The sequence below is a fragment of the Zootoca vivipara genome, chromosome 8 (assembly GCF_965207765.1).
Source record: "Zootoca vivipara chromosome 8, rZooViv2.hap1.1, whole genome shotgun sequence".
In the NCBI taxonomy this organism is placed as follows: Eukaryota; Metazoa; Chordata; class Lepidosauria; order Squamata; family Lacertidae; genus Zootoca; species Zootoca vivipara.
In genome coordinates this window covers 62,391,574-62,411,191 of record NC_142591.1, presented here as the reverse complement: position 1 = coordinate 62,411,191, position 19,618 = coordinate 62,391,574, and the positions used below count along the sequence as shown (strand labels likewise).

General features: G+C 42.7%; 1 protein-coding gene across 2 annotated transcripts in view; it reads right to left on the bottom strand.

Annotated features, from left to right (window-relative positions):
* SLC26A7 (solute carrier family 26 member 7) overlaps positions 1 to 19,618 on the bottom strand; it is a 78,470-nt gene that overhangs the window by 42,730 nt on the left and 16,122 nt on the right. For both annotated transcript variants that reach the window (XM_088675693.1, XM_035125263.3), the window contains exons 3-4: positions 11,237 to 11,347; positions 6,825 to 6,997 (exon numbers count right to left, since the gene is read on the bottom strand). In XM_088675693.1, the coding sequence (XP_088531819.1) occupies positions 6,825 to 6,997; positions 11,237 to 11,347 (284 nt within the window). The remainder of the gene's footprint in view (positions 1 to 6,824; positions 6,998 to 11,236; positions 11,348 to 19,618) is intronic.

Sequence of the window (19,618 nt, the reverse complement as noted above, 5' to 3'; positions counted from 1 at the left end):
CCCCTGGTGGCCCGGCGGGCGCAGCGCCCTGCACCACCCAGCCTGGTCGTAGGGCCGGCCCTGATTCAACTTGACCCACTGGCCTCTCCAGTTTTCTCTTTCCTTAGTAGGTGCACCTGTGCCCCCTTCACATACTGACAGTACCAGAGAGCAAGCACGAATCCGCTGCCACTCCCCAAAAATACAACAAAGTTGAAGAACACTGTGACATTGAATCATAAAAAATCTTTGCCACAGTCACTGGTTTACTTCAATGGCCAAGAAACTAACTCTCAAAGGCATTCCTAACTGAAACCATCACCAGGATGATAAAATTTGTGCAATTTATGGTAGGTACATTGATGCTGTTTTCTGATCACAGCCAGGATATCCTGAAGAATAAACACTTCCAACGTCTATTATTTAGAGTATAACGGCTAATTGGATTTTCAATTTTATTGAACTATTAGCCTGAACAACATATCCTGCTGCAAATAGCTTCAGAGAATGTATGCTGAATAAAGACAAACTTGCTTTTACTGGCCCAGTCTTTTTGCCTTACATTGACTGTGCTGAACATGCCTTGTTTTGCTTTTCTTTAACTGTGGCAAAGACTTTTTTAAAAAAACTTTTCTATCTGTGTTCTTAAATTTGTTCTGCAGTTAATTACTTGTTGCATTGCAATCTAGACAACTTTTTTGTACCCCAAGTCATTCAGCACCGTCAATGAAGTCTTGCTCCTGACCTACTTTTACGTACTTATTTCAATTACAGTTTCACTAGTCTAGTGATTGGAACAAAACTTGTGTCTATTTTCAGCGTCCTGTAGTGACTAGAAGTCGCAGCTCATAACTTTCATCACTGTAAAAACAATCAAAGTTTGAATGTTAAAATTGGGGCTGATTTGAATGCTTCAGATACATGGATTAATGCACTTATGCTTTCATTTTTGTGTGTGTAACATGCAAAAAGGCAATCCATAAATCTCTTCCGGAGACTGACATGTGAGCTCATGTAATTCTCTATGAGGGAGCTATGGAAGCGGTTTACACAAGAAACAGTTTCTACACTGGAAACCACCACCACCACCACCCCTGCTATACTGCAACTAATAGCGGAATGAATATTCCAAATGGGAAAACAGTGCAGATAGATCTCAAAATGCAGGATGAAATGTGTATACAAACAAACCCTCTTTGACCAAGAAGACCGAGGGACATAAAGACATGCACATTTCATCCTGCATTTTGAGATCGGAAGGTGACAGTCCTCTGTTTTTACAAGCATGCCATATTTATCAACATAGCTGCCAAGTCTCCCACTGAAAAATGCGGGATCAGCAGCGGCGTGGCACCGGAAGTCGCTTCTACGCTTGTCCAGACATGCGTAGAAGTGGCTTCCGCTGCCGCTCTGCCCGATTTCCAGTGCCCAGACATGGGCAGAGCGGCACCCGAAATGGAACCTCCCTGGCAGGTAGGAAATCCGGGGAATTTCCGGGATTTTTTTCTATTCAGGATAACAGCGGGAAACAGATTAAAATCCAGGGGTTTCCCACGAAAAACGGGAGACTTGGCAGCTATGTTTATCAAGGAGATGTATATGGACATGTATCGAGGAGATGTATATGGTCTTTATTGCAGTTGATTTAACATATCATTGTAGCAATGGTAGGCAGCAGCCTTCCACACAATGGCTTCCCTGAATATGTGGGGCAATCAGCAAGACCACAGCCTAGCCAGGATAGTATAGAGGCAAACGTGTCGAAGGAGAGTGCAATGAGGGATACAGCCCATAACATGATAAATGGGTGCGCACAAAAGTATAATTATATTCATCAGCCCTCTAGAGTGGAGCCACTGGCCACAGTCCAACACAATAGTTGCCAAAGCCCCTTGAAATTAAGCATGGTTAACTCTGTTGAACTGCAGGCATCTCACAGCAATATGTAGCCAAAGGTGAAACCACTTTAGCACGGCTACAGCCACAGAAAGGGAAAGATTGTGAAATAAAAAGGAACAAGTCCAAGGACAAATGGACATGGGAAACGCACAATGTCCTTCCAACATCAGCAGTGTGAAATAGAAATGATTTGTTAAGATGAATATCTGGCCAAGAGCCATCTTGAAAAGGAAAGGGCAGGGCTAATTATTTGAAAATATGCTATATTCTACTAGGGCGTTGACAAGCCTGTTCAATAACATTGGTCTTTGAATGGACCTACCTAAGATATGCTCTTAAATTGACACTACTTAATGAGGGTCAGGAGATAAGATAGAAGTCACATCTTGGACACTACTGTTATCTGGGTGGAGACAATTTGGGCTGTGTTAAAGGATGCACAGAATTGCATCATTCTATCAGCTCTCTTTCCAGCAGCAAGTTCCTTTAAATATATTTAAAGGAATGCAACTGGATCAGTCGGAAGGAATCAAATGTTTATACCATAATAATGTTTCTTAGTCTTTAAGGAGTCACAAGACACTCGTCTGATTTTGCTGCATCAGGCTAGCATGGCCATCCCTCTGGAAATAAATTAGGAATGTGGTACTAGTGGGTGGGTGGGTGTTTTCTTGTGCCATTTGCCCAAACTAGGGACATTTATGATACCTTTATGTTTTGCCAAACAAGTCAGACGGGAACTTTGCAAGGGTTCCATTGATCTCCTGCATTCCAAATAGTTTGGCCCTTGGAGAGGAAGTTTTCCCATGTCAGATGAAAAACAAACTAACTAACTAACAAGAATTGGTAGGCAAATTCATTATTTTGTTGGGGGTGGGGGTCTTAAAGGAAAAGCAAAGTAGTGGAAAGGCAGGAAAGGCAGAACAATGTCCAGAGTTGGAGACTTGCAATTAAACATAGAAAAGGTTATTTACCGATTTACTGTCTTTTGTGCAAAGAAGTCTAAAGTGGAGCACTAACTAGTGAAGACAACACAAGGAATTGAAGCATGGAGTGCACTAGCAACTTAAGGTACAAATCACACAAAATTAAACATGCTAAAGATATAGCCCAGGCATAGGCAAACTCGGCCCTCCAGATGTTTGGGGACTAGAACTCCCATCATCCCTGACCACTGTCCCAAAACATCTGGAGGGCCGAGTTTGCCTATGCCTGATATAGCCAATTCATAATGGAATATTCTGCTGGGTAGGGGAAGGTTATGGTCAGGTTGTCACCTTCATTTGATTTGCTGTGATTTAATGTGGCTTGCCTGGAGCTGGTGGAGAAAAAAGAGAGGTGGGGGGGGAGGGGGAGAAAATATGATAAAAAATATTAAAAAGTGAAAATCCTGCCTCTGCTGAAAAACTGAACAAAACTTTGAAGAGGAAAGACACAAGATTTTCCACAGTTCAGTAGCTATTGTGTGTTGGTTCAAAAGCATTCCTTACCTCTCCTTTAGATAAATAGTGATTACAATAGAATAGCCTGATTAGCTTTTGTTGCCATGCTAAATGAGAACAAAAGATGTTTTCTTTCTGATAGTGTCCATTGGCAACTAATAACAAGAGCTGTCAAGCATATGACTGTTTACAAAAGTCAGCATAGAAAAGTAATTTTTTTTTAAAAAAAAAGTTACATGATTGTAACATAACTCAGGGGCAAATGTATATGCCATGGATCCTGGCAACCACATAATACAACATATGGACATCAATTGCAAGAATCCAACATGCAGTTCATCAAGCATGGGATGTATGCCCATGACTCTATTTTGGCACGCATGAAAATGCCAGGAATCATGAATTCTCTCCTGTGTACATGTAACAAAACAGACACATGTGCAATTGGGACTTAGGTCTCAAATAACTGAAAACCCGCATTCTTCCCTACAGATGCTCTTTGCGTGTTAAGGGCAGCAGCTGGAGCCATATCGGTAGTTCCACTGTCCTCAGAAATTCAGAGGGTAGTGGCCCAGGAAAGGGCAATCTCTGTGGCAGCCCTTAAATTGTGAAAGAAGGTACACTCCTGGCACCTTCTTTATACAGCTTTTGTCATATGCGCATCTTCACCATGGTCAGGGACACCTAAAATATATATATTTCTAGTGACTGTAATTTGTTTTAATATGTTTTTAATAGTTTTTAATGGTAGGCCAACATTTCGGGAGGGGGGGCACCGAGTTGGAGGAGGCTACACTATGGTCTTAATTAAATGTCTGGGGTACACCAATATCCACTTTTCACAATGACAAGAAAACTAGGGCATGCACCTCACCACAGAAATGCCCCAAAGCATGCAGTAACATAAGCATCATATAATAAGGGTACATTTACAGCAATATACCTGAGTGCAATAACTGACTGATGGTAAGGAATTGTGAATACTCTAGTTAATACAGTGGTGCCTCGCTTAACGAATGCCCTGCTTAACGAAATTTCCGCTTAACGAAAGGTTTTTTCCAGCGGAGGTTGCCTCGCTAGATAAATTCGTTTTATGAAAAATTCGTCTAGCGAATCGCGGTTTCCCATAGGAATGCATTGAAATTCAATTAATGCGTTCCTAAGGGCAAAAAAAAATCAAAATAAATTCAATGCATTCCTATGGGATTCGCTAAACGAATTTTTCGTTATAAGAAAAGACCCGTGGAACGAATTAAATTCGTCTAGCGAGGCACCACTGTAGCTGATTCTCAGTGGAGGTCATATTTCAGTTCAATTTCAGTTTTGTGGATTCAGCTATTAGCCATAACAACAACAGTCTACAATGAAAATGAACACTGGTCTGGCACATGCTCCAAAAGATAGCACTTGACAAAGCATGTGTGAGCTTTGGCCAAAGCAAAAGCTAGAGAGGTTATTTTACGAGTAGCAGCCATATTCCAAACGGCAAGAAGGAAAACTTTGGGAGTTTTGCCCGGTGTCATTTAAAAATATAAATCAAAATAAGTGTATCCACTGGGCACTGAAGCAACAAAAGAAATGCTGATTAATAAAACCAAACACTTCAATTTGGGTGTTTCCACAGACCAAAAAACCAAATTATTATGATTATTATTATTATTATTATTATATGGAATTGCATGCAACACTTAGATATCTATCTACTAATACAGAAGCAGTCATTAACTGAAATGTGATCGTAGTAAAAAAAATTGTTTACAGCTCCCTCCTCTTCTTTTTTTAAAAATCGTTTTACATAATTCCTATGCACAAAATACCATATACATTCATTCCATCTATGGGCTCCTTATAAATTTTGAACAGTTAAAGGTACGTCTCATAAACAAATACATTATAAAGAGTACATACATAATAGGGAAAAAATAAAGATATCACATTTTATCTTTCCTTATTATTACTTTTCATTTGTATTACATTTGCATGAAGTTTGCTCCAATCTCAGTTACCTCAAGTTCTTTTCTTCTGTATTGCACTACCAGCCTCCAATCATTTGGCCTTTCTTTATTATCCCTTATTACACATAGATGTATGGCTGCCAAGTGAGAGTAATGCCTTGCATCTTATGAAGTCCACAAAAGCTTACACCTTACACTTTAAAGTGCCACAAGTCCCCTAGGCTATTATAGACTGTAAGTCCTTTTGAAGATCTTACAAGCTGAAAAAGCAGGAGATAAATGTTTCCAATAGATAAATTAATAAAATACAGTCTGCGTTCTGCCAAAATTCTGCAAAGCAGAACAGGGTGGTTCCACCGATCCATTGCCACTAGACCTTCAGTTTGGCCCTTTTAAAAATTAGTTGCCACTGATGTTCCAGGGCATGCTCTCAGTTTGCATGCAGCCTGTTGGGCATATCAGCTGTGCTATGTAAAATGAGAGGCCAACATGAACATACCTGGGACTCCACTTAAAGTGCATTAATAATCGGATTTAAAAGAGTGGTGGAACCAGCTTTCTTGGTTAAACCTGAAAAGCAGCGTGTAAACTTAGAAGGGTATGTTGAAGCCAGAGCAAGCGATGTCACATATCTTTGCACCAAACCTGCCGGCAGCTTTCTTAAGGATAAGGAAACAATTGCCTGTGCTACATGAAACTCCAGCTTCCTCTCTGGCCCAGATCAACTTCATTTGCAAGCTGAAAACAGTCACAGTGGAACTTCTTGCTGTATGACTAGATGCTGGGAGATGCAAGAGAAGGGATGCTGGGAAATGGTCGCTTGAGGACTAGTTCCAATGTTATTATGCCATGTGCGCCATTGTCCCCCAAATGGCTTCTTTGCAAGGATTCATCATGTAGGATGGGGAGCCCGTGGTCCTCCAGAAGTTTCTGGACTCCAACTCCCATCAGCTCCAGCCAGCATGGCCAATGATCCAAGATGGTGGGAACTGTAGTCCAAGAACATCTGGAGGGCCACGTTAGCCACCCCTGATGGAAGTAAGTGACTATAACATTTGCATATCAATTTCCCATGTGATTTGGCCCATCCACAGGCCCATGAAAGCAGGCCACTCAATTTTGCAACAGACTCCCATCTTGATTTGGCAGAATTAGCTCCCAGTTTTTATATCTTGGAGCAGACAGAAACCCTGGTGGATAAAACGGAACATTTCCCCTTATATTCAGTAAGCAGCAGCTTAGCTGAAATACTGGATCATGTTTTACATAAACGTCAGCATGTAATGAAATGTATATTTCATTTTTAAAGATCATGTACAACTGGCAGCTCCCTCTGATCTTGCTTTTGTGGCATCAACACTACAGCAGTGAGGTGTCTTCCATGCTACGTAGGCCACATCAAACTCCAGAGCACATGGGAGGACTCCATGCTATGGCTCCATCACAATCCAGTTTTGCTTCTTCTAGGGCAAGAGCAGGGGCTCTGGATGCATTATGATTTACTGCTATTCTGATTTTCTATATGTATCAGCTATTAAGGGATACTTACTTGAATGAGTCCTCCTAATAATGAAACCGCTGCAGCAACTCCAATCCTCTGCATCTCAAACTCAGATAATCCCAAGACCGTGGAGTTATTGTTTGCTGTGAAGTTGCTGCTCATGGGAGGAACAAGACGCTCGACAGCATTTGCTGATATCAAGGAGGTCAAAGCAAAGGTTCCTGCAAAAGAAGAGAGACAGCTTAGTTTCTGTTCGGTACAGTTCCAGTTTGTTTTGCATTGTGCTTAAAACGAAGAAAATGCAATTGAAATCTATTGGCTGGGTGCAGACTAAGTCACATTTCAAGCAGAAACCAATGAGTCAAGTTAGTCATGACGAACTATGGATGTAGCCAAGGGGGGCGGGGGGGCAGCAGCCCACCCTAAATCAAGTAAAACCTCTTACCAGGAAAATGTATTTCGCTATTATCCGCTCACCTGGGGCGCCAGGGGGAAGCATTTGCTGCGCAGAGCGGCTGGTCCTGGGAGGCCACCATCTTCCTGTGTAGTCAGGAGAGGGGGATGGCTACCTGGTGCCACCCACCGCTGGTCATGCTGGACCATCCAGTTAGGGTGAGCCTTGCCTGCAAGGCCAACTGGGGCAGGGACAGGGGGGTTGTGCCCTGCCTGCTCCTGATGTATTTAAGAGGGCTGCCAAGCACAGGCCATCCTATTTGCTGACCGCTGTGGGATTTTCCACCCCTCCAGTCTGTTGGGGGTCCGCCTAGTGGGGGAGCAGGCAAGTTAGAGTATGGACCTTGCTATATTCAGGGCCAGGAAGGAATTTTCTCCTGCAAGCAAACTGGCTGGCTTGCCAGTTTTCACCTACTTCATAGCAACTGTCATAACTTTGGTGGATAAGGCATTGGCCTGGATCCTGAGTAGTGGGGGTACCCCGTTAAAGGGGTCCAGGAGGGGTGACTCTGTCCAGGAGTCCACATGGGGACCAATGGTCCAATACACCTCACCCAATGGCGGGCTGTGAAGGGTTGTGGCACTCGATCCATGTTGGGGATGACTTCCCAGCACAGGGCGACCCCACTGAGTTCCTATCAGGCAGCATGAGAGCTGCCTGATGCTGGATACATGCCCAGTGCCTTAGCCAAACCTGCTCTTTCCTGTAATCAATAAAGTTGTGGCCTAATTTAACCCAATACCAGTCTCCTGTGTCCATTCCTTCAGCCCTTCCCGCACCAACTGCAAACATCATGCGCCTGCCGCAGCAATCAAAGTTACATTTGTGTGTTATTGAAATGATGAACAAAGGCTGTTTATTCAACTCCTGTTTTGTGTGTATATATGTGAGTCATCCTGCTACATGTACATGGGATCCTTACATAAATGCTTGAGTGAAATATATATGAAATGTTGTTAATGGATGTTATGATAGTCACCAACCCAATAGAGAGATCTGCAGCAAAGGAGTAACTTGTACAGTTAGGGGAAATATAAATTGTATGTCTTGAATCCTAAGGTGTACTTTAACATTTATACTTCTCTTTAAGGTAAATGTTATAAGAAATATTCGTGGGGGCATTAATAGCATTATTGGAGGCATTATAGAACTATAAGTTCACCTAGATCTATAAAAGATTGCAAATACTGATCACAGAAAGAAGATACTTTACAATAACCACAAAGCATTTTTTAAAAAAATGAACACCAAATTTCTCCACTGATCAAAATTTTCTAACCAAACACTCTACGCCTTCATTCTGGGAATCTTATTTCATCTAAAAGCAACATGAATAGCACAGAACCAGCATCAATTACGCTGCTCAGATATCCCAAACCCTTTAAATATATCAAGCTGCATCCAACATTTATTCAAAGTACCAGATGTCCTAAATGCTTTGCTTGAAGAAACCAATAGTCCAGCTTGTCCCTGTTGGGCAATTACTACACTTTAAATGAAGTAACTACGTAATGTCTACTTTGCTGACTCAAGAGTTATGATCGCGTCCAAGGACCTTGCCACAAGATGCAAATCCAAATTGCCAGTAAGTTGCAAGGGGCCTTTGACAATAGGCTTTGCATACGTCCTGATGCAAATTCTATGTACTTTGGACGGAATGCTGCTTTCCCAGCAGACCACATGGCTGCTACAGAGCTGTTAAATGTAGCACTGAATGCACATTTTGGCAGGCAGACCATTTTCAAAAAACCACGCAATTACTCAAAAGACAATGATTGCTCCTTAGAAAGCATAATAACAACCAAAGGGAATGTGCATATACTTGGGCTTTTCAAACCCCGAGGGGATAGCTTTGTGTGTGGTTCCACGCAATTCTGAATTTCCCCTCCCCAATATCTGAAAGGCTCCCATAGCTCTTTCCCTTCCTCCATCCTTTCCAACCCGTATTAACTAAAGGGAGGCCATGACCCCCGTACCCAGCTCCATTGTTTTCTGCAACCGGGACCAGATGTTCTCTGTAAAAACCCTGCTTCTCATTCTGAGAGATCAGTTCTCAAATTAATATCTTAGACAGACCCCTTCTTTGGTTCTGAGTGCTCACTGGAAGGACAGATCCTGAAGCTGAGGCTCCAATGCTTTGGCCACCTCATGAGAAGAGAAGACTCCCTGGAAAAGACCCTGATGCTGGGAAAGATGGAGGGCACAAGGAGAAGGGGACGACAGAGGATGAGATGGTTGGACAGTGTTCTCGAAACATGAGTCTGACCAAGCTGCGGGAGGCAGTGGAAGACAGGAGTGCCTGGCGTGCTCTGGTCCATGGGTTCACGAAGAGCTGGACACAACTAAATGACTAAACAACAACAACAACAAAGCATCACTAGGATGCTCATATGAGCTTGAAAATTACCTAAGACTGGGCTGGGCAACTGGTGGGTTCCCAGATTCCCATCAGCCCTAGCCAGAATGGCCAATAGTCAGGGATGATGGGAGCTAGACTTTCTAGATCCAATCACTGCTCCTCTGCAACAGGAGGAGGAGGAGGAGGAGGAGGAGGGGCCGGCTACTGGAGTTGTGCCACAGTTGGCTCCGCACTTTGCCTCCGTGATTTGCAGAGCAAGGTAGATGGAGTGAATCAAGTGCTTGAGGTGAAGCAGTAGCATGGCACACTGACGCCATCCTGACTACAACCCGGCCAGGAATTGCTTAGTATGAGAGTTGGGCTCCAGCGTCCTTTGCAAGGGATGAATGATTTAGATGATACAGTGCAGCTGCCTAGAAGAATGGCAAAATGTCTGATGCAGAATTGCCCTTTCTTGCTTAACCAATCTTCTGTTGTACATAATATGGATTTATATATTTACATCCATACATAGAGAAGGAACTAAGGATCAGAAAAAGACGTGTGTGTGTGTGTGTGTGTGTGTGAGAGAGAGAGAGAGAGAGAGAGAGAGAGAGAGAGAGAGAGAGAGAGAGAGAGAGAGAGAGATTATCTGAATATGAGTCAGCCAAACAATAATAAATCTCTTCTGGTTTCAAAGCAGGAGAACATTGTGCAGCTCTTGTTTTTTGTTTCTGGAAATAAGCAAATAAACTGTCTTTGGCTGAGCTCTCCCAGGTGAAAGTTTCATCTTAGAGCAAATTTTATAGAGCATTATATATATATATATATATATATATATATATATATATATATATATCCCTGGTATAATGTGTTTATTTTGTTTTTATTTTTGAAACTTAAGATCCTGCACTTCATCAAAAGACCCCAGGGCAGATTATAGCATTGAAACAATAAAACACACAAGAGGATACAAACAAAACCATACAAGCACATTTAACTAAAACTACACCCATCCATCCAAAGGCCAAAGCTTAGCATCCAAAGGCCTTCTGAAAGAGACAGACCTTTAGCAGGCACCAGCCAGATCTCAAAGTAGAGAGTCCTTGTGGAGATAGTGTTGGTGCAATATTAATGATGCAGATACAGTTCCAGATTGATCTTCATCATGCTTCCCCCACCCCCAAATAGTTTTATTACACAGGGGGGGGGGAATTAGTTGTAAAAGAAATGCACCAAAAAAATACCAAATCCATTTCTGGAGGGTGATTTCTATCTCTTCCAAGCTGCAAGAGTTCAGAATAGTCCAACTACTGAAGATCATAAAACTATTGCCAAATTTGAGTGTCACAGAGAGCATCAAACGATGCTGTTACCCAAATTCCATTTACTTCCACGGAACTTACATGGGGTTCCTACAAATGAATGGAGTCTGAAAAGTTGCAAAGCTTTGTGCATTGATCCTTGGAGACTCTTTGATTTTCAGAGAAGCCGAATGGAAACTAATTCTGCATTCTGCCCTTCCATGGAAGAACAGCTTGTTTAATTTTTATTCATCGTACACTGCAAGCTATACAAAACACTAACCTCGAAGGCAACATTAAGAGAGTCAGCCAACAGACCTGTTAAGCTTTCAGAACTGGTCCTCAAGGATCCAGTAGCACTTACCTGTGGCAACGTGGCGTCCCATTCCAAATATGGCATAAATAATAGCAGGGAAGAGTGATCCGTATAAGCCAAACACAGGATGCACTGAAGAGAGAACAGCAAAGGCAAGCCCTGTAGAGAAGGTAGATGGGAATTATGAAATAAATCAGGTTACATTCTGAAGGAGTTTAAAAAGGGATTAGAAAGGTTCATGGAGCTATCAGTGGCTATTAGCCATGATGACAACATTCTACCTATGCCTCTGAATACCAGTTTCTGAGCAGGAAGAAAGTTGTTGTGCTCAGGTCCTGCTTGTGGGCTTCTCACAGGTATCTGGCTGGCCACTGAGACAACAGAATGCTGGAGTAGGTGGGCTATTAGCCTGATCCGGCAGACTCTTATGATGTTCTTAATTAATATCAATCTGTAATCAGAATCTCATTCTTTAACCATTTTTAGAGGTGGGGTAGCATGATACATAAGAGCACAGGAAGCTGGCCTATGCAGAGTCAGGCTACTTGCCCACCTGGCCCACTGATTTCTAATCATACCAAGATAGGCTATGCCCATGTTCCCAGGATGCCAAATCTATGAAGCACATTTTGTTACACTGTGGTCTGTATAAACAAGTTAAAAGTAAAGGTAAAGGTACCCCTGACCATTAGGTCCAGTCGCGAACGACTCTGGGGTTGTGGTGCTCATCTCACTCTATAGGCCGAGGGAGCCGGCGTTTGTCCGCAGACTGCTTCCGCGTCATGTGGCCATCATGACTAAGCCACTTTCTGGCGAACCACAGCAGCGCACGGAAACGTCGATAAACAGGTTAGAAGCACCTAATCAATTCAATATTAGCAGAGCACCCTGGAATGGCTGGCTCTTCTCATGTCAAGGGTCTCCTTGAGGATAAGTTTGATACTATTACACTGGCTGTAGCAAAATTCAGTATATACAAGCTAAAGCTCCTCTGATGGTTAGCAAGGCCAATCTTACACCTGAATAATTGTTGATATATACTATTGTACTGTGTACTTTTGGTCTATGGGTCACAATAAAGCTGTGTGTGCTTTCTAATCTAACAAGAATCTGCTCTGCAACGGAGGACTTTCCCATCTTCTTCAACCTCATCCTTTTATAGATGGAGATGCCAGAGATTGGACCACCAACCTTCGGCACACAAGGCAGACTCTCTACCGCTGAGCCACAGTCCCTTCCCTATGGGAATTCCATCTTAGCCACTGTACTATGAGGAAGTCTCTGGTTTGAATCCTGCATCATCACAACTGCCAGTTAGTGGCCAAAGACCTGTCCAAACAAAAAAGCTTTTGCCTGCCGGTGAAAGGAAAGCAGAGGGGCGGCTCGCCTAGTCTCCCCTAGGAGTAGGTTCCAGAACTTGGGGGTAGCCACCAAGGAAGTAATCTCACAGGTCCTCCTTGCCAAACATTTCCTTAAGAGTGGTGAGACTGAGACAAGGTCCTTCCCTGAAGATCTCAAAACCTAGGCAGGTTCAAATAGGGAGATACAGTCCTTTTAATGGGTATACTGTATTTAAAATTTAGTTAACTACTCAAGTCTATTCCAGCTGCAGAATCTGGAAGTCTCATGTATTTCACATCACCAGCTACCTGGTTCTTTTTTAAACAAACAAACAAATCTAGAGGTGGCAAAGCAGGAGCCTGGGACCTTCTGCATACACTGCAGGTGTGCAATCACTTAGCTGCTGTTTCTCCCATAGAGAGTTTTCAGATTGTTCCTGCTGGACAGATCTACAAATCTCACAAACACAGGGCTTATTCACACCTAACTTTTAAATAGGATCAAGAGGAACATCAGATAATTTTCTTGCCACAATCTTTCCTAAAGTCAATACAACATGAGGGAAAACAAGTAAATCATTAACAAGAAGTAGCAGCCTACACATTAAGGTCACAATCCAGTCAAAGCTAAGAACTTTGAAATCCCATTGGTTTTGATCGGTGAGATCCAAGTGTATGCTTGTCTTGAAATAAATGGGACTTGAAATGCATTACTTTGGCTGGATCATGCATTCTACCATTAATGTTCATAGTGCTTTACAGAGTAATAATGAACCCTGAGCTGTAACATGAGCTCTGAGCTCTACTAAGGTGCTAACTATTCTTCACTGTGAAGACCAAAGTCAAGTTAATCATTTTGCCAGAGTTAGAATGCACAAGTGGACAAATTACATAATATGGCAAACATATCCGACTTGGGGGGGGGGAGGTGGTGATGGAAAATAGATTAGAATAGGCAGTTTTTGTAAACTTTCTGTACCTAAAACTAAGTTTCAGTGTTCTTTGGTGTCTAGCCACAAAACCTAGTCTAAACTGAGAGATAAAGGTGCATGATCAAAGTGGTTACTTTTAAATGTATTTTTAAATGAATTATAGCCCTCCAAACTCACTACAAAAGTCAAAGCATTTGAGCACTGAATGAAGTATGAAAAGGTTAATCCTCAGTTCTTGCCTCTTTGTCTCATTAGCACCACTGTCCATCAAGCCATTCTCTCAAGTAGTTTTGTCTAAGAGCCCTTGTTGAGATTTGATTTATATTTATTACACGTCTTCCACCTTTTTTCAGTGGAACCAGAAATGGGTGACCAAATGGCATATAATATTCCAAATGTGGACCTATCAGAGTTATATGATAGCATCATAGTTGGCAGCCTCAGGATGTTTCAGGTGAATGAAGCCTTATGTAAAGCACCTGCAAAGCCTAGGCAAGAATGTAGTTAGAGAGCATTGTGTCCAGTCACAGGAAGAATTTTTATTCTTGGCTCCGTCCAACCATCCCATAACACCAGGCACAATCGTTGCTAAGCATGAAGGACTACATAGTTAGCCGCCTTACCTGCATGTGTTTTTACTCTGTGTGTGAGAATTCGTACTTAAAGCAGGAAATCCTACTCAAAGCCAAGCTGACTTTTTTTTTACCTTTTTAAATAAACATTTTAACAATAAGAACACTGTTGTTCTTAAAGATGAACGCTGACAGGAGTGGAAGGGCTGCTTTAAATAAGAGTCCACCCCTTGTGTAGATGAGGGCCAGTGAGGCATGGCAGTTCAAGTGCTGTATGAGAGCTGAGGAGACCCAGGTTTGAATCTCCTCTCAGCCACAAAGAACTCAATGAATGACCATTGAGCCAGATTAGTCACTATGTGTCAGCCTAATCTACCTCACAGGGCTGTTGCTGTGAAGGTCAAATGTAGAGGGGAGAGATCATATATAGCACTTAGAAATCCTTGAAGGAAAGGCAGGTTATAAATGAAATGAATGATTGAAATGGGAGTGCTTATAATAAATAGGCATGCACAAAGAAAAGGGAAGGTAACTTTAGCAGTTTTGGTATCTGGCCACAAAATCACTGACCCAAACATCCGTTTTGTAACTGGTGCAGAATTCAGCAGCCAGATTGGTGACCAATGCAGGATGGTCTGAACGTACAAAACCAATTCTGGCATGAAGGTACTAGCTACAAATTAGTTTCTAGGCTCAGTTCAAAGTACTGGTTTTGATCTATAAGGATCCCAATACTTCAGGGACCACTTCTTCCCACATAAACCAATGTGGAGCCGGCAATCATCATCTGACACCCATCTTCTTGAGCCCCCTCCATGGAGGTCCAGAGAGTGGCAACATGAGAACGAACCTTTTCAGTGGTTCAAACTGGGTTGAAGAATGCACTTAGGCTGCAATCCTATACACACCTACGAGAAAGTCCAACTGAACTAACCTAGGGGTGATTCCTTCTTGGTAGGCATGCATAGGACTGTGCTGTTAAGCATATGAATATAACCAGTTTCAGAGGAATGTAAGCATTCTGGGTGACGTACCATGGGACAAAGAAGCCAGCATATTTAACAGGAGTGCTTGCATCTACCAAGAATCTTTTGAGTTTAACTGATGCCCTTAGCCTTCTGGAGTTTCAGAAGTTGCTGGATGGAAGACTCATTGAGACACATGATCCGTCTTTCTGGTTTTTAAGTACAAGTTTCAAGCATGTACACCAGCAGCCTAAGAAAGACTGCCAATTTTTAGGTTTTTTGCCAGCTCATGAAGTCTTAAGTTCCTTGGCTTTCTGAGAAACCCACAAGCCAAGTACAAAATTTAGAACTACCTTAGGTAATACATGGGCTTTGTCCCACAGCCCATGGCTCTAATCCTTTGCTAGCTAGCTTTGCTTTAAGAGCAATGATTCCTCTCGTTCTTCTGTTTAATTATAACTGCACAGTTCATGTTAAAGGGTCGTTTTTATGTGAGGCAAATGAGTTAGTAAAAACTACATAAATCATCAGCCTCATGGGAAACCAAGGATTAAAAGCAACTTCTCTACCTGGCACTTGTGGCCAAAGTCTTGGAGAAGGTGGTAGTGATATAAGTAGAATAAAACTTGGGAAGCATGGGACACCATAAAATCTCTGTCCTCAAGCCAGAACATCTGGCTAGATCCTTGGAGAAAACTGAGCTATTAATTTGCAATTAATTAAGCCTATAATCACAGATTGATCAGTGATGCAGAGGCAAAGGATGTGAATCATTTGAAGGATGTACAACCATATAAGCAAAAGAGATGTCTCCCTTTGCCAAATAGGATGAAAATCATGAAATGAGTCCTTCCAATGGATATACAAAGCTATTTCAGAACACTGAGCTGCTGAGCCTAGCAGTTCTTCCTCATCCATTCTCTCGTAGCTCCATGGCCAGTGGTGAGACCTTCTCAACACCATCCAGGCTATTAAGAACTAGCCATACTATCTGAGCTCCTTGGTTTTCCTTCTCTGACTCTAAGGACCAGCCATTAGAACCTAATAGAGACTTATCATATTTCCAGGCACTCTAATCCAGCAATGGACTCACTAGATTTCTCATATGTTTCCTTCCACTGCTAGGAATCTTTGCTTGCTACTTTCCCTCTCTACTTTTATTTGACCTTCCATCTTCCTTTTATCTTATTCCCCTACCCCCTGAGCAAATTTATCCAACTATTCAACCACAGCAGTGGTAAAATCCCCAACTCTATTCCAATAAACCCTAATCCAGAAACAAACTGGTGCTACAAAGGCCAGGCCATGCAAAAGGATAGAAGGTCTCAAATGCTGCTAAAAGGTCCAAGGAAAGCAATAGGATTAAATTTCCCATCTGCCCCACTGAACTACAAAAGCGGTTTCCATAATATAACCAGGCCTGAAACCAGATTAACATGGGTCTACATGATCCATTTCATCCAAATGGAAGGTCCACATAGCCTTTGATGGATTTATCTTCCATGAATTTGTCTAATCGGTTTTTTAAAAAAACTATCTAAGCTAATATATACGTCTGTCTATTTATAGTGTCAGGTAACAGAGCTCTGTTCTCTCTTCAGGGAATACAAAAAGAAAACATTCATCAGTGTTGCATCATCCATCAGTTCAAATACAAACAACAGATTAGTCTTACAATTATTATTCCTCCTACAGTGCTTATGAAACCAATTGAGGGATGGATTTCTATGTTTCTTAAAATTAAGTTTAGGGCACTGGAGTAGGGGGGTTGAAATGGATGAGAAATTGTGTTAGGAAAAAGTCTCTCCAGATCCAATCTAAGCATGCACTAAACAAATATGACATTCCTTTGAGAATTGCACCATTTCAGATGTTCACGTACGACCCCAATGAAGCAGGAATGAGAATGGGTAATGGCTAATAAATTTAAATTCAATACAGGTAAGGTATCACTTATTCATCCACATCAGTGATTGAATCCCCCCACATTCTGACCAATCCTCAAGTGGTTCTACCACAGCTGGACCCATAAATGCACTACCATGTGATCACTTTAACAATGTGGCTCTCTGAATTGGTTCTAAATTCAATTAATGCTTTTGTACAGGCAAGGCGTACAAGTGGGTTGAGAGGCATGAGCCATATGAGCATCAGAAAGTGTAGGGGTGGGGAACCTTTTCAGTCCAAGGACCACATTTCTTTCTGGTCCATCTTCCAAGGGCCATGTGCCAGTCATGGACTGGGCTAGAGCAAGGGGCCAGAGCAACAAATGTAAATTTTGCCTTTGTTTCTTGACATGGACTTGTTGGACGCCGAGGAATGCTGGAAGGAACTGGCTTGGGAACCCCCAAGAGAAGAAGGCTCAGAGCCCAGGGAGTGGTGGTGGGATGACAATGAGTGGTGAGAGGGAGAATAGGGAGGAGAATGGGAAGAGGAGGTGTCAGAAGCTGAAGGGGTAACAGGGCTCAGTGAGCTGTGAGAGTCTGTGGCAGAGAGAAGTCTGGAATCAGAGGCAGAAGCTGACGCAGAGGAGGAGAGAGGCCAAGAGGCAGAGATGAGTCAGGTTGGTGAAGAGCCACAGGTGTCTCCCCCTCCTGCTGTGACAGGTTCCCCTCCCCTCTGGTCTCCCAGGACCAGGAAATGCTTGAAAGGGGTGGAGGAGGGATTGGTGACGTGCAGACACAGTCTCTGATTGCTTGGGGGGGGGAACCCCAGAAAGGAGGGGACTTAGGCAGCTGTGAGGAAGCGGATACCTTTTTTATTATTTTTTATTTATTTTATTTATTTGATGAGTTGCTCTGTTCATTAGGCTTGACACTCCTGTGTGGATCAGGTTTTTGCTAATAAAGAGTTTTTTCCAACTTGAACATTGCGATGTACTGCTGGCTCACCTCTAACATTTCTACATTCTCACACTCCTCTCTATTCTCCATTCAGACAAGCAAGAGCCATTAGCAGGGCTCAAGAACATATTCTAGCCACGCAAAAATATCTAGGGTGTGAAACAGAGCCTGTGAAGGGTGTGAGCTGGAGAAATTTCCAGAGAGAGAGCCTGGAGGACTGACTGCATTTGACCCCTGGCATGAGGTTTCACGCTTCTGAGCTGGACTGTAAACCTCCTGCCTTCAAAGTTTCTATGGCAGACTATGGCACTCTTAGCTCACTCCACATAAATTACTGACCCATCTGAATAGCTAGGAAGCAAAAGGATTAGCCTACCAATAGTGCCCATTACTACAATATCTTAAACATCTAACTCACTGCCATCCTTTTATATTAGCAGCACAAGCATCAAAAAGGATAGAGAGTGCACTATTGGCTATATGCTGACACGAAGCCAAAAAATATAGGAAGCGGTTGTCTTTAGCCAATGGAAGAGATGTTTAGGTGGCATGATTGGTGAAGATTGCTGCTCTGGAGTATAAGAGGATTTTGGCGGGCAAGCAGTGGTTGTTGTTGTTGTTGTTTAGTCGTTTAGTCGTGTCCGACTCTTCGTGACCCCATGGACCATAGCACGCCAGGCACTCCTGTCTCGCACTGCCTCCCGCAGTTTGGTCAAACTCATGTTCGTAGCTTCGAGAACACTGTCCAACCATCTTGTCCTCTGTCGTCCCCTTCTCCTAGTGCCCTCAATCTTTCCCAACATCAGGGTCTTTTCCAAGGATTCTTCTCTTCTCATGAGGTGGCCAAAGTATTGGAGCCTCAGCTTCACGATCTGTCCTTCCAGGGAGCACTCAGGGCTGATTTCCTTAAGAATGGATAGGTTTGATCTTCTTGCAGTCCATGGGACTCTCAAGAGTCTCCTCCAGCACCATAATTCAAAAGCATCAATTCTTCGGCGATCAGCCTTCTTTATGGTCCAACTCTCACTTCCATACATCACTACTGGGAAAACCATAGCTTTAACTATACGGACCTTTGTCGGCAAGGTGATGTCTCTGCTTTTTAAGATGCTGTCTAGGTTTGTCATTGCTTTTCTCCCAAGAAGCAGGCGTCTTTTAATTTCGTGACTGCTGTCACCATCTGCAGTGATCAAGGAGCCCAAGAAAGTAAAATCTCTCACTGCCTCCATTTCTTCCCCTTCTATTTGCCAGGAGGTGATGGGACCAGTGGCCATGATCTTGGTTTTTTTGATGTTGAGCTTCAGACCATATTTTGCGCTCTCCTCTTTCACCCTCATTAAAAGGTTCTTTAATTCCTCCTCGCTTTCTGCCATCAAGGTTGTGTCATCTGCATATCTGAGGTTGTTGATATTTCTTCCAGCAATCTTAATTCCGGCTTGGGATTCATCTTAATGGCACTTCCACATGGGCCAGTTTTGGTGCTGCTCAAACATTCAAATTTTTTGCCGTGTTCACACAACGCCATCCTCACCAAAATGATATCCTACAACATCTCCTCATTTAATCCAGACCATTTTCATAGGTTCGGCTCTCTTATCAGATTTTCCGCATAAATCGTGGTTAAATAGGAAAATAACATAGGGCAGCATTTTGATGAAGACAACATTCTATGGGTGCTGAGCAAAACTTGCATGCAAAACAGTGAAGAGTCCATAATAAACTGCAGGATGGAAGCACTCTAAATGATAGGGGACTTAGAACTGCAAGGAGGTCTTAAG